Source organism: Macaca mulatta, chromosome 7 (assembly GCF_049350105.2).
Source record: "Macaca mulatta isolate MMU2019108-1 chromosome 7, T2T-MMU8v2.0, whole genome shotgun sequence".
Classification (NCBI taxonomy): Eukaryota; Metazoa; Chordata; class Mammalia; order Primates; family Cercopithecidae; genus Macaca; species Macaca mulatta.
Window position 1 is genome coordinate 60514939 of NC_133412.1, and position 16702 is coordinate 60531640.

At 38.2% G+C, this 16702-nt stretch overlaps 1 protein-coding gene across 1 annotated transcript in view; it reads left to right on the forward strand.

Annotated features, from left to right (window-relative positions):
• LOC106999258 (stabilizer of axonemal microtubules 2) overlaps positions 1–16702 on the forward strand; it is a 29397-nt gene that overhangs the window by 6426 nt on the left and 6269 nt on the right. Inside the window, 2 exon segments of the mRNA XM_077938740.1 lie at positions 2405–2424; positions 2427–2603. Coding sequence (XP_077794866.1) covers positions 2405–2424; positions 2427–2603 — 197 coding nt within the window.

Sequence of the window (16702 nt, forward strand, 5' to 3'; positions counted from 1 at the left end):
ACCTATTAGAGATGGTAATCAAAAACATTACTCAAAATAAGTCTAAAATTGCAACAGTGATAAGATCTATGAAGGATAGGCACAGGTACCTTGACATCCAGAACAAGAGTTTGACTTTATCAGGGAAATAAGAAAAAAAAGTCAAAACCTGAAGGATATTAAATTAGCTGGATTAAGAGGGGGAAGGAAATGCATTCCAAGCAGAGAGAGAGAGAGTAACATGTAGCAGGAAGGAGCATGGAAGGGAGAAAAGTATCAAAGAGGGCCAGCTGGAGCAGAGAAAGCAAGAGGAAGCGTGGTGAGAGCTGAGGCTAGTGAAGGAGACCAGGCAGAGCCTTTAAGCCATGTTCAGTGTCGTCTATGTCCTTACAGTAATAAGAAGCCATGAAAATTTTTCTGCTTTGTTTTTTTGGTAGAGGGTAGAGTTGGGGAGGAAGGAAGTTAAGGAAGAGGCCAGGGAGATAAGGGCAAGAATGACCTGATGAGATTTACACGGGAAAGAGTTACTCAGGTGCCATGTGGAGAAAAGATTGGAGGGAGAACTAGAGTGGATGTGGGTAAATGAGTTTTGAAAGTTATTGAAGTGATTCAAATGAGCTGTTGCAAAAACTTTGCATATTATGGTAGTGGCAGATGTGGAGAAAAGTGGTTAGATTTGAGGGAGATTTATGAGGCAAAATTGACAGTAGTTGACGATGGACTAGATAGAGGAGAGAATTGAAGTATGAAGGGCGAGTCCTAGATTTCTGACTCTGTGTCTGAAGCGATGGTGATAGCATTCACTTAAATAGAGAGCAAGCAAAAAGGACCACATTTATTAAGGGGAAATAATGAGTTGATTTGGGACATACTAAGTTTTGAGTTGCCACTGAATATCCAAGAGACCATCATAGATGCCGGTATGGAGCTCAGAGAAGAGGTCTAAGCTGAGATGTAAATTTGAGGGTTATTTCAATCTAGGTAGTAATCGAAGCTGTGGGAGTAGAAGAGTTATCCTCAGGAGTGAACAGTGGATGAAAAGAAGTATGTGTAGGTAGGTCCAAGTCTTGAGGAATGCTAACATGTATTTAATGACCGAGTAAAGGTAGATGAAGTTGTATAGGAGACTGGCAAGAAATAATAAGGAAGTCAGGAAGAGCAAGTTTCCTAGAAACAGACAGTGTGGACAATAATGTCAGTTACTACTGGAGAGGTCAAGTAAGATGAGGATTAAAAATGTTCGATGAATTTAATCACATGGAAGACATGGTGAACCTTAGAGCGGTATTAGGGAAGTGGCAGTCCTGGAAACCAGAGTGAAATGGATTGGAAGTGGTGAGAAAACAGTTAATTAGTCTAAGAAGTTATGTTGTAAATAGAAGAATTCAGTGAGGGGTTTGGGTTCTTTGGAGAACTTCCAGACATATGCAACAAATATTGATTAATACAAGATAGTTTAATCACAAAATGAGTGATGTGCCAATAGAGTCCAGAAGAAAAAAGCAATCCATGAAGTCTTGGGGTAGTAACAGTAGTGGCTACCATATTGATCTTACTATGTACCAAGCAGTCTTAAAAGCGTGTGTGTATATCCTTAAAAACAACTCTGTGAGATAGAAGATATTATTGTCCCATATTATATATAAAGAAACTGGGGCATAAACAGGTTAATGAAGTTATCCAAGGTCCTGCAGCTAGTAAATGACAGAGCCAGGATTTGGACGTAGGCGGTCTGATCAGTCTAAGTTTGTGTTCTTCTCCATTCCTCAGTTTTTACCTCAGGTTCTGCAGTACTACTTCTGTCACATAATGTTATATAGCACCCAGGTTGGCTGCATTACCAGCTGGCATCCATCCATGACAAGGAATTCTGGGAGATCCAAAGATGAGGAACATTCATATCTATAATCTGAATGTGATTTATGTCTAAAGACCAGAGTTACTAATCATTTAACAATAAGCGAGAAAACAGCATGAATTCAAAAAGAAGAAAGTATGCCAAAATAATTTGCTGGAGACTTTAAGTAGGATGAGTAAGGACTTTGACAAAGTGGACTCAGGGGGAATATATTTTTTAAACTTTTCAGGTTTAGTAAAGTTTACCTGAAATTTCCTTCCAGGTTAGAAAACAATCAAATACTTGAGGATATTGTTTACTGAAGATCCAATTAACTGAGATCTATTGTAATGATGTTTTAAAAACTAGGATTTTTGATATATTTACTTTTCTCAAGATATTTAGTCACTGGATAGGACCTTATGAAAATTCATTTACTTCTTTCAAGTAGTTTATCAACTATTATGATTTTAATATCTTCTCAGACTTTCCAAGTAAAAAAAAAAGCCTTGACATTTTCCATACTTCATTGAAATAATTAGAAATAAAAGAACGTGTGAGGCTATGTTTCAAATTTATATATTTCAGGTTGGATTATCATCCTTATGAAATAAACAGCCTCACCATGTGCCAGAAGAATATAAACCAAAACAAGAGAAGATTGATCTTGGTACTACCTACAAACGGGATTTTAATTCATACAAAGTGCAGCCTGTGGCAATAGTCCGGCCTTTGGAGAGACAACAAGTTAAAAAAGGAAGGTTGGACACTGTCCCAACTTATAAAGGTAACTTGCCATTTCATAAATGAAGGAGCCAAAAAACTAAAATTCACTTCCAGCTTTAACATCTAGTATCAAATTATAACTTTGGTGTGCTGCCAAACTTAGCCTCCATGGCTTAGGAAAGAACATTTCTCTCTTTGGCAAAATAGTATTGTATAGTAACAAAAGAAAGTAAACCATTTGTCTGATTGAGAGGTAAAAGACCCACATTCCCATCCAAATTCATCTACTTTATTAGTTTTCGCTGTCTCAAAACGTGAAAAACAAAGAATGCCATTAAACAAGCATTATGTCACATTTGTCACTTCATGTCACATTTACTTGGCATTATTCTTTTCTTCCTATCCTAGAAAAAGTTGAAATGCTTCCGAGAGTATTGGGATCTTTGAAGTCAAATAAATATCAATGCTTTTCTGCATTCAAGTCCTGAACCAACCTATAAAGCAAAAGAGTTACCAGATAGAGAAGCAAAATGTTACTTTTACACTGATAAAGGATAAAATAGAGAATGAAGCTTTCATCTGTATGCAGGCGATTCCTGATACTGAACCTCAGAATTAGATAGGCTTATCTACCCCATGATAGACAGTGCCAAATTGGGTCCTGCTCCTCTAAGAATTCTGGCATGGTGGAAGGGTGTGAATACTTTCTCTTTGCAGGCAACTGACTTAGAGGAGTACGAGTTGAGCCATGTATGTTTTTCTTTCCAGAAACCTGTTTTTTTTGTTGTGGTTGTTTTTGGGTTTTTTTGAGACAGAGTCTTGTTCTGTCGCCCAGGCTAGCGTGCAATGGCATGATCTTGGCCCCCTGCAACCTCCACCTCCTGGGTTAAAGCAATTATCCCACCTTAGCCTCCCAAGTAGCTGGGATTATAGGTGCACACCACCACATCCAGCTAAGTTTTTGTATTTTTAGTAGAGATGGTGTTTCACCATGTTGGCCAGGCTAGTCACGAACTCCTGACCTCAAGTGATCCACCCACCTCAACCTCCCAAAGTGCTGGGATCAAAGGCGTGAGCCACTGCATCTGGTCCAAAAACCTGATTTTAAAATACTCTAATACTTTTGAGGAGTGGGGTCTTTGTTTTTTTAAAATAGGCTTTCCCCCCCCCCCCAAAATGGAGGCTTACTCTATTGCCCAGGCTGGAGTACAGTGGTGCAATCTTGGCTCACTGCAGCCTCTTTTTCCTGGGTTCAAGCAATTCTCCTGCCACAGCCTCCTGAGTAGCTGGGATTACAGGCATCCGCCACTACACCTGGCTAATTTTTGTACTTTTAGTAGAGATGGGGTTTCACCATGTTGGCCAGGCTGGTCTCGAACTCCTGACCTCAAGTGATCCACCCATCTCAGCCTCCCAAAGTGCTGGGATTAACAGGCGTCACCACCGCACCTGGCCTAAAAATAGGCTATTTTAGGCTTATATTGATTTTGATTTATGATAGTAGGTATTATTTTTATATCCTTTTATTAATAATATAATTACATATATAGGATTACATTATTTCCATTGGTTATGTAAAATAGCTGAATGGATATGTCCTAATATAAAACACTTTTGTAAGAGTGATACCATCAATAATCAAAGTAATGATTCATACTTTATTTAGGTAATAGTTAAATGCATACTTTTTCTTTAAATTTCATGCCTACCTGTTCAACGAGTAACTAAAGTGCAGGATATCAATATACTTTCATCTATAAGCCTACCCATTAGGGAGGTCAAGAAAATGTTTTTTCTGTTTTTTAAATCTTTGAGCACATAACATACTACACAAAGAACAAATTGTGAAGACTGTGAATGTTGAAGAAGTATAATTAAATGTAGCATAGAGCAATTGCTGATATAGATTGATATGCACAGGAGAGAATGTACTGTGTAAAATTTGACATAGAGAATAATTGATGAAGATGAATTTGGTCTTTTTTCATTTGTTTGTTTTTTGAGATGGAGTCTTGCTCTGTCACCCAGGCTAGAGTGTAGTAGCACGATCTCGGCTCACTGCAACGTCCGCCTCCCGAGTTCAAGCAATTCTCCTGCCTCAGCCTCCTGAGTACCTAGGATTACAGGCATGAGCCACCACGCCTGGCTAATTTTTATATTTTTAGTAGAGACAGAGTTTCACCATGTTGGTCATGCTGGTCTTGAACTCCTCACCTTGCCATTCACCTGCCTCAGCCTCCCAAAGTGCTGGGATTACAGGCATGAGCCATGATATTTGGTCTCTTATACAATCATATTAAGATTTTCTTTTTTTCTACAAGATCCATAAGAAATATACCAGTAATACTGTTGTCCCCTGATGCTGGGAACATGGACACACAACACACGTACACACTTATACCAACACTACTAGCTTTCCATGACCTGAGTTTCCTGTAGATTCCGATACTTCCACTCCTGTGGTTATAGTTCAAGCATAAGGAATTTTGAGTTCCTCTGGCATTCTTACTACTGAACTTTCTTAGTCAGCAAAGGTGATGTTTTGTATTTCAGGTTTTCAGGCATGAGACAACAAAAACACTAAGAGCCAAGGTTCTACTTCCATACTCTGTATGATTGTACTGCAGGTTTTGTAGATAACCTATTTAAGAACAATTCTGCAGCTGAAGAGAAGTCACAGTGGGAAGGTACTCTCACTGTCCTCCTTTGGAAGGCCAAGGTGGGTGAATCACAGGGTCAGCAGTTCGAGACCAGCCTGGCCAACATGGTGAAACCCCATCTCTACTAAAAATACAAAAAATTAGCTGGGCGTGATGGTAGGTGCCTGTAATCCCAGCTACTCAGGAGTCTGAGGCAGGAGAATCTCTTGAACCTGGGAGGTGGAATTGCAGTGCGCCAAGAACTGCACTCCAGCCTGGGCAACAGTGCGTTACTTTGTCTCAAAAAAAAAAAAAAGTATTTGAAATAAATGAAAATAGAGTCACAATATACCAAAACTTCTGGAATGTGGCAAAAGCAGGGTTAAGAGGAAAGTTTATAGTGCTAAATGCCTATATCAAAAAGATAGAAATAGCTCAAATTAACAACCTAACCTTGCAACTAAAAGTACTAGCAACATAATAACAAACTAAACCCAAAGCTAACAGAAGAAATAATTACAATCAGAGCAGAACTGAATGAAATGGAGACCCCCAAAACCATTCAAAGGATCAGTGAAGCAAAAAGTTCATTTTTGAAAAGATAAACAAGATGGATAAACCACTAGCTAGATTAACAAAAAAAGACATCCAAATAAGCACAATCAAAAATTACAAAAGTAGCATCACAATTGATCCCACAGAAATACAAAAGATGCTCAGAGAATATTATGAACATCTCTATGTACACAAATTAGAAAGTCTAGAGAAAATGGATAAATTCCTGGAAACACAAATTCCCAAGATTGAACCAGGAAGAAACAAATCCTGAACAGATAATAATGAGTAAGGAAATTGAATCAGTTAAAAAAAAAAAAAAAAAAAAAAAAAAAAGAGCCGTGGACCAAATGGGTTCACAGCTGAATTCTACCAGACATAGAAAGAACAGCTGGTACCAACCCTACTGAAAGTACTCCAAAAAATTGAGGACGAGGGACTACTTCCTGGCTCACTCTATGAAACTAGTATGATCCTGATACCAAAATTTGACAAAGACACAAAAAAGAAAACTACAGACCATTGTACCTGAACACAGATGCAAAAATCCTCAGAAAATACTAGCACACCAAATCCAGCAGCATATCAAAAAGTTAATTCACCACAGTCAAGTGGGTTTTATTCCTGGGATGCAAGGATTGTCCCACATATGCAAATCAATAAATGTGATTCACCACATAAACAGAATTAAAAACAAAAATCATATGTTCATCTCAGTAGATGCAGAAAAAGCATTTGATAAAATCCAACATCCCTTCATGATAAAAACTCTCGAAAAAACTAGGCATTAAAGGAACATACCTCAAAATAATAAGAGCCATCTATGACAAACCCACAGCCAACATCATACTGAATTGACAAAAAACTGGAAGCATTCCCTTTGAGAACTGGAATAAGACAAGGATGCCCACTCTTATCACTCATATTTAACAGTGTTGGGAATGCTAGTGTTGGAAATTATGTCTCTTCACTGACAATGTAATTTATACCTGGGAAGCCCTAAAGATTCTACCAAAAGACGCTTAGACCTAATAAATGAATTCAGCAAAGTCTCAGGATAAAAAAATCAATGCACAAAAATCAGTAACACTTCTATACACCAGTAATCTTCAAGCTGGGAATCAAATCAAGAACATAATCCCGTTTATAATAGCCACACACACTCACAGTACCTGGGCATACATCTAATGAAGGAGGTGAATGATCTCTGTAAGGAGAAGGAAATCATAAACTATACAAATGGAAAAGCATTCTATGATCATGGATAGGAAGATTCAATATCTTTAAAATGTCATGCTACACAAAACAATCTACAAATTACCTATATATATATATATTTTTTTTTTTTTGGCAGAATTAGAGAAAAACTATTCTAAAATTTGTATGGAACCCCAAAAGAGCCTGAATAGCCAAGGCAATCCTAAACAAAAAGAATAAAGCCAGAGGCGTTACATCTCCCAACTTCAAACTGTACTATAAAGCTAGCTACACTAACCAAAACAGCATGGTACTGGTACAAACATAGACACATAGACCAATGGAACAGAATGGAGACCCCTGAAATTAAGCCAGACACCTACAACCACCTGATCGTCAAAAAAATTGGCAAAAATAAACAATAGGGAAAGGACTCCGTATTCCATAAATGATGCTGGAAAAACTGGCTAACCATATGCAGAAGGATGAAACTGGACTCCTACCTTTCACTGTGTACCAAAATTAACTCAAGATGGAGTAAAGGCTTAAATGTAAGACCCCAAACTCTAAAAATCCTAAAAGAAAACCTAGGAAATACTCTTCTAGATATTGCCTTAGGCAAAGAATTTATATTTTAAGTGCTCAAAAGCAAATGCAATAAAAATTGACACATGGGTCTTAAACTAGAGAGTTTCTGCACAGGAAGAAAAACTACCAACAAAGTTACAAACAAGTTACATAATAGAAAATATTCACAAACTATGCATCCAACAAAGGACTAATATCCAGAATCTATAACTAAGTTAAATAAATCAACAAGAAAAGATAACATTAAAAGATGGGCAAAGGACGTGAGAAGACAGTTCTTGAAAGAAAACGTACAAGTAACCAACAAACACGTGAAAATATTTTCAACATCACTTATCATGAGAGAGATGTAAATGAAAACCACAATGAGATACTATCTCATACCAGTCAGAATGGCAATTATTTAAAAAGTAAAAAAAAAAAAAAAAAAAAAAAAAAAAAGATGCTGGTGAGGGTCCAAAGAAAACGGAACACTTATGTACTGTTGGTGGGAATACAAATTAGTCCAGCCCCTTTGGAAAGCAGTTTGGAGATTACTCAAAGAACTAAAGGTAGAATTACCATTCAACCAAACAATCTCATTACTGGGTATATAACCAACGAAAAATAAATCATTCTGTCTGCACTTGTATGTTCATTGTAGCACTTTTCACAATAGCAAAGACATGGAATCAACACAGGTGCCCATCAATGGTGAATCATATAAAGAAAATGCAGTATATATACACAATGGAATACTGTGCAGCCACAGTAAATAAAACCATGTTATTTTCAAGAACAAGGATACAACTGGAGGTCATTATTCTAAGCAATTTAACACAGAAACAGAAAACCAAATACTGAATGTTCACACTTATAAGTGGGAGCTAAACATTAGGTATACATGGACACAAAGATGGAAACAATAAACACTGGAGATTCCAAAAGGAGAGAGGGAGGGGAGCATGCAAAGGTTGAACAACTACCTGTTTGGTATTGTGTTCACTAATCGGATGATGGAATCATTAAAAGCCTAAACCTCAGCATCACGTAATATACCCAAGTGATAAATCTTCACATATAATCCTTGAATCTGAAATTCAAATAAATGAAATAAATGGTATGGGGAAAACTGAGTATCCGCATGTGAAGGAATGAAATTGGAGCCTTATTCCATAAACAAAAATCAATTCAAAGTGAATTGAAGTCTTAAACACAAGACCTGAAACCATAAAATTCCTAGAAGAAACCATGGAAAATGTCCTTGACTTTGACCTTGCCAGTGGTTTTTTGGATATGACTCCCAAAACACAGGTAACAAAAGTAAAAATAGACAGATGGGTTCATCCAAACTAAAAAGTGTCTGTACAGCAAGGAAACAATCAACAAAAGAAAATTGGAACTTATGAATTGGCAGAAAATATAAGCAAACCATGTATCACATAAGGGGTTAATATTTTAAAAAATAAGGAACATAGACAATAGCAAAAAAAGGGAGGGGGGGATTAAAAATTGACCAAAGTACCTGAATAAACATTTTTTCCAAAGAAGACATACACATGGCCAATAGATATATGAAAAGATACTCAACCAATCACCAGATAAATGCAAATGAAAACCACAATGAGATATCATCTCACACCTGTTAGGATGTCTGTTATAAAGAAGATAAAAGACAGCAAGTGTTGGTGAGGATGTGGAGAAAAAGCAATCCTTGTACTCTGTTGGTTTGAATGTAAATTGGTATAGCTATATGGAAAACAATATGAAGTTTTCTCAAAAAATTAAACATGGAATTTTCATGTGATCCAGCAACTTCTCTGGTATATATCCAAAGGAAATGAAATGAGTATTTTGAAGAAATATCTTCACTTTTATTTATTGTAGCATTATTCACAAAAATATAGATAAGAAACAACCTAAATGTGCATCAATGAATGAATAAATGTGATGTGTAAATATTTGTATGAACATATATATAGTACACATATATTCTATTATATATTAAGTAATAATATGCATAATAATGTGTAAATCTGAAAGAGTTGAATACATAGAAGCAGAAGATAGAATGATGGTTACCAGGGGCAGGGAACTGGGGGAAATGGGGATATATTGGGCAAGAGGTATAAAGTTGAAGTTGTATAGGATGAGTAAATCTAGAGATCTAATGTACAGCATCATGACTATAATTAATAATACTGTACTATATACTGGAAATTTGCTGAGAATAGATTTCAGGTGCTCACACCACACACACTCACACACGCACATGCATGCACACACACAGGTTACTGTGAGGAGATGAATATGTTTCTCACTTTAGTAATCATTTTACTGTGTGTGTATACACGTTAAAGACCAAGTACATTTTAAATATATACAGTGTTTATTTAAAAATAAAATTGACTATCTAAAAAGAAACTTTATAATTGAGAATTTAAAAAGCAATAGCATGAAAAATGAAATTGCCATACTAGACACCAAAATGAGATATCCTCAGGGGAAGACATTATTTACTACAAAAATAGTGGAGCAAACAGTGCTTCAAGAATTTATACTTGGTAAGTTATCCCTTCAGGCCAGCCTGGGAATGCATCAGACACTAGTCGGTATTGAGATGTAGAAAGAGGAGGGATATTCTGAAAACTAGTACGAAATGAGTAAAAAAGCATAGAATCAGAAAAATAAAACAGTTATTCAGTAGACATAGTGAGGACCAGAAATTTTCAGGGATGAGAGATTGGGGTGTAATTCCATGAAAGTAGATTGAGATCAGTTTGGGAAGAACCTTGAGTGCCAGGCTGAGGGGACTTGACATAAGTATAGATTTTTCAAAATCTTCTTGGAAGGACATCAGACAGCTGTAGAAGCAAAATACAAAAATTTCAGAGAGCTAGGAGCCCTTCCTCAGTGAGTCGATATGGCCAGCCATTTACTTCTCTGGGAACACTTGTCAAGTCCTAGGCCTGTGCTGAGGATTGAGCTTGGCATAAGCAGATAAACTCTAGTAGAGGAAAAAGAAAGCAGTGGAACACTTGAATTTGGGCTGATAGGACTAATTGAAATCTAGAAGAGCCCCAGATACATGGCTGGTTTTCAATGTGAGACATTCACTGAGAGTTTGTAGGGGAGGGGGCATGGTGTGCTGGGAGACTGGGCCAGAAAAATTCCAGAGGAATATCCCACAGTCTTTTTTGGGAGTAAATGCTTAGGAGACAAAGCTCCACTAGAATGAGGGCCTTACTACAAACACACCTTGAGTCTTGCTCTTGAGACATTTGAAACTCGAGTAAGACTATGTCTAACTGAAGGTGCCATTGAGCACTGATCTAGCTCAGATTCTGGTAAGAATGAGGTGATCTCCCCCATATTCTAACATAGGAAAGAGTAAACTGTCTCCTGTTGAAAATAACATTGATTTTAGTTTTTATGATTCTCTTATACACAACATCCAGCACATAGTAAAATGTTATGAGGCCTATGAAGAATCAGGAGATATTTGAAGAGATAATGGTCAAGACTTTTCCAAAATTGAAAGAATCAGCCCACAGATTCAGGAAGCTCAGCAAACTCCAAAATAAACACATAGAAAACCATCCTAGACAACTATTGTCAAACTTCTGAAAACCAAGTAAAGATAAATTCTTAAAAGTAGCAAGTGAAAAACTATTCATTATCTACAAAAAGAAAAAGTTATATCTGACTTTTAAACAGAATGATACATGACTTTTCAACACAAACTATGGAAGTTAAATGACAATGATATGACACTTTAAAAGTGCTAAAGGTGTGAGAAGGGTCTAGAATTTTAAAGCCAGCAAACCTGAGAATTGTGTATCTAGTAAAAATAGCCTTGAAAAGTTAAAGCCAAGTAAAAATGTTTTCAGACAAAAAAAGAAAAAGCTGAGATACCTACTACAGAAAGTATTAAAGGACATTCTTCAGTTAAAAGGAAACTTATTCCAGAGAGAAGCATGAAATGCAGGAAGGGATGAAGCACACATAAAGGGTAAATATGTGGGTAAATATAAAATAATATTGACAACTTAAAATTACTATATTATGTTTTTACACAAATATAGAAGTAAAGTATGTTAGAACAGTAGTACAAAAGGCAAGAGGATTTAAATAGAATTAAATTGCTTACAGGTTCTTCCATGCTAGAAATGGCAAAAATATCCATTTACGTTTGAGCCAGAAAAATCTCAAAATAAGTCAAACATTCATTTTTTATTTTTAAAATATAGAAAAAATTCTAATAGTAAAGTGGAATAATACAAATGCCATTTATTAATACAAAAGAAGGCAGGAAATAAGGGTTATTGGAACAAAGGAGGGAAAAATCAAAAGCAAATAGCAATACAGTCAACTTAAGCCCAGCTAGATCATTACATTAAGTGTAAATGAACAAAATATTGTGATTAAAACTCAAAGATTGATTTTTCACACATTAAAAGATATTTTTAAAAAATGCCAATAAGTTACAAGTTACATAAAATGGATAAATTTTTTGAAAAATACAATTTAACAAAAGTAACTCAAGAAGAAATAAAAAGTCAAAATAGCCCTATATCTGTAAAGGAAATTGAATTTGTAGAATTCAAGGTGTAATTTTAAACCTCGCCTTAAAGAAATCCAGAATTTTCAGATTCTGTGTAAGATGCAGAAGGCCAGAAAGATTATATTCCCAACATAAGAATAAGAAAAAGGCAGCTAATCTACAAAATCATAAATGTGTATGAATCCTTTAGAAAGCTGAGATCACACGTTAACCAATTAGCCTGACATTTAATGAAAAAAAACTTCCACCCAGTTGAGACAGGAGACAAGCACTGTTTCACCCAAAGCTGGGCATGGAATGAAGACGAGCTGTTACACAACTGTATCAAATAATTTACATATTATTTGCTAAAGACTTGAGTGTGAGCTACTGTGAGAGCATAGAAGCTCTGAGAACTTCAGACACTAAAGGGGGAGTTCAAAACTACTTGTAGACTGTTCCCTATGGATGTTCACTGTGTGATCATCAGAAGATTGGGAGAAAGGCTGGAGACCACAGAAAATTTCCTTCATAGTGCAGGCTTAGGCCGGGCGCGGTGGCTCAAGCCTGTAATCCCAGCACTTTGGGAGGCCAAGACAGGTGGATCACGAGGTCAGGAGATCGAGACCATCCTGGCTAACACAGTGAAACCCCATCTCTACTAAAAAATACAAAAAACTAGCCGGGCGAGGTGGCGGGCGCCTGTAGTCCCAGCTACTCAGGAGGCTGAGGCAGGAGAATGGCGTAAACCCGGGAGGTGGAGCTTGCAGTGAGCTGAGATCCGGCCACTGCACCCCAGCCTGGGCGACAGAGCAAGACTCCGTCTCAAAAAAAAAAAAAAAAAAAAAAAAAAAAAGCAGGAAGCTCCATTTGGATGCCTGTAACCTACAGAACAAAAATGGATTAATAATATCCACTGCAGGCGGGGGAGCGGAGCAAGATGGCCAAATAGGAACAGCTCCAGTCTCCAGCTCCTAGCGTGAGCAACAAAGAAGACAGGTGATTTCTGCATTATCAACTGAGGTACTGGGTTCATCTCACTGGGGAGTGCCGGACAATCAGTGCTGGTCAGCTGTTGTAGCCCGACCAGCAAGAGCTGAAGCAGGGAGCGGCATCGCCTCACCTGGGAAGCGCAAGGGGGAAGGGAATCCCTTTTCCTAGCCAGGGGAACAGAGACACACAACACCGGGAAAATCGGTAACTCCCACCCCAATACTGCGCTTTAAGCAAACGGGCACACCAGGAGATTATATCCTACACCTGGCCGGGAGGGTCCCACGCCCACAGAGCCTTCCTCATTGCTAGCACAGCAGTCAGCGATCTAACCGCAAGGCAGCAGCGAGGCTGGGGGAGGGGCGCCTGCCATTGCTGAGGCTTAAGTAGGTAAACAAAGCCCTGGGAAGATCGAACTGGGTGGAGCTCACAGCAGCTCAAGGAGGCCTGCCAGTCTCTGTAGACTCCACCTCTGGGGACAGGGCACAACTAAACAACAACAACAACAATGACTACAACAACAAAAAGCAGAAACCTCTGCAGATGCAAGCAACTCTGTCTGACAGCTTTGAAGAGAGCGATGGATCTCCCAACACGGATGGTGAGATCTGAGAAGGGACAGACTGCCTGCTCAAGTGGGTCCCTGACCCCTGAGTAGCCTAACTGGGAGACATCCTCCACTAGGGGCAGACTGACACCCCACACCTCACATAGTGGAGTACACCCCCGAGAGGAAGCTTTCAAAGCAAGAATCAGGTACACTCACTGTTCAGCTGTATTCTATCTTCTGCAGCCTCTGCTGCTGACACCCAGGCAAACAAGGTCTGGAGTGGACCTCAAGCAATCTCCAACAGACCTACAGCTGAGAGTCCTGACTGTTAGAAGGAAAACTAACAAACAGGAAGGACACCCACACCAAAACCCCATCAGTACGTCACCATCATCAAAGACCAGAGGCAGATAAAACCACAAAGATGGGGAAAAAGCAGGGCAGAAAAGCTGGAAATTCAAAAAATAAGAGCACATCTCCCCCTGCAAAGGAACACAGCTCATCGCCAGCAACGGATCAAAGCTGGATGGAGAATGACTGACGAGATGAGAGAAGACTTCAGTCCATCAAACTTCTCAGAGCTAAAGGAGGAATTACATACCCAGTGCAAAGAAACTGAAAAGCGTGAAAAAAGAGTGGAAGAATTGATAACCAGAATAATTAATGCAGAGAGGGCCATAAACGAACAGACAGAGATGAAAACCATGACACGAGAAATACGTGACAAATGCACAAGCTTCAGTAACCGACTCGATCAACTGGAAGAAAGAGTATCAGCGATTGAGGATCAAATGAATGAAATGAAGCGAGAAGAGAAATCTAAAGAAAAAAGAAGAAAAAGAAACGAACAAAGCCTGCAAGAAATATAGGATTATGTAAAAAGACCAAATCTATGTCTGATTGGGGTGCCTGAAAGTGAGGGGGAAAATGGAACCAAGTTGGAAAACACTCTTCAGGATATCATCCAGGAGAACTTCCCCAACCTAGTAGGGCAGGCCAACGTTCAAAGTCAGAAATACAGAGAACGCCACAAAGATATTCCTCGAGAAGAGCAACTCCAAGACACATAATTGCCAGATTCACCAAAGTTGAAATGAAGGAAAAAATCTTAAGGGCAGCCAGAGAGAAAGGTCGGGTTACCCACAAAGGGAAGCCCATCAGACCAACAGCAGATCTCTTGGCAGAAACTCTCCAAGCCAGAAGACAGTGGGGGCCAATATTCAACATTCTTAAAGAAAAGAATTTTAAACCCAGAATTTCATATCCAGCCAAACTAAGTTTCATAAGTGAAGGAGAAATAAAATCCTTTACAGATAAGCAAATGCTTAGAGATTTTGTCACCACCAGACCTGCCTTACAAGAGACCCTGAAGGAAGCACTAAACATGGAAAGGAACAACCGGTACCAGCCATTGCAAAAACATGCCAAAATGTAAAGACCATCGAGGCTAGGAAGAAACTGCATCAACTAACGAGCAAAATAACCAGTTAATATCATAATGGCAGGATCAAGTTCACACATAACAATCTTAACCTTAAATAATGGACTAAATGCTCCAATTAAAAGACACAGACTGGCAAACTGGATAAAGAGTCAAGACCCATCAGTCTGCTGTATTCAGGAGACCCATCTCACATGCAGAGACACACATAGGCTCAAAATAAAGGGATGGAGGAAGATCTACCAAGCAAATAGAGAACAAAAAAAAAGCAGGGGTTGCAATACTAGTCTCTGATAAAACAGACTTTAAACCATCAAAGATCAAAAGAGACAAAGAAGGCCATTACATAATGGTAAAGGGATCAATTCAACAGGAAGAGCTAACTATCCTAAATATATATGCACCCAATACAGGAGCACCCATATTCATAAAGCAAGTCCTTAGAGACTTACAAAGGGACTTAGACTCCCATACAATAATAATGGGAGATTTCAACACCCCACTGTCAACATTAGACAGATCAATGAGACAGAAAGTTAACAAGGATATCCAGAAATTGAACTCATCTCTGCAGCAAGCAGACCTAATAGATATCTACAGAACTCTCCACCCCAAATCAGCAGAATATACATTCTTCTCAGCACCACATCACACTTATTCCAAAATTGACCACATAATTGGAAGTAAAGCACTCCTCAGCAAATGTACAAGAACAGAAATTATAACAAACTGTCTCTCAGACCACAGTGCAATCAAACTAGAACTCAGGACTAAGAAACTCAATCAAAACCACTCAACTACATGGAAACTGAATAACCTGCTCCTGAATGACTACTGGGTACACAATGAAATGAAGGCAGAAATAAAGATGTTCTTTGAAACCAATGAGAACAAAGATACAACATACCAGAATCTCTGGGACACATTTAAAACAGTGTGTAGAGGGAAATTTATAGCACTAAATGCCCACAAGAGAAAGCAGGAAAGATCTAAAATTGACACTCTAACATAACAATTAAAAGAAGTAGAGAAGAAAGAACAAACACATTTGAAAGCTAGCAGAAGGCAAGAAATAACTAAGATCAGAGCAGAACTGAAGGAGACAGAGACACAAAAAAACCCTCCAAAAAATCAATGAATCCCGGAGTTGGTTTTTTGAAAAGATCAACAAAATTGATAGACCGCTAGCAAGACTAACAAAGAAGAAAAGAGAGAAGAATCAAATAGATGCAATAAAAAATGATAAAGGGGATATCACCACCGACCCCACAGAAATACAAACTACCATCAGAGAATACTATAAACACCTCTACGCAAATAAACTAGAAAATCTAGAAGAAATGGATAGTTTCCTGGACACTTACACTCTTCCAAGACTAAACCAGGAAGAAGCTGAATCCCTGAATAGACCAATAGTAGGCTCTGAAATTGAGGCAATAATTAATAGCCTACCAACCAAAAAAAGTCCAGGACCAGATGGATTCACAGCTGAATTCTACCAGAGGTACAAGGAGGAGCTGGTACCATTCCTTCTGAAACTATTCCAATCAATAGAAAAAGAGGAAATCCTCCCTAACTCATTTTATGAGGCCAACATCATCCTGATACCAAAGCCTGGCAGAGACACAACAAAAAAAGAGAAGTTTAGACCAATATCCCTGATGAACATCGATGC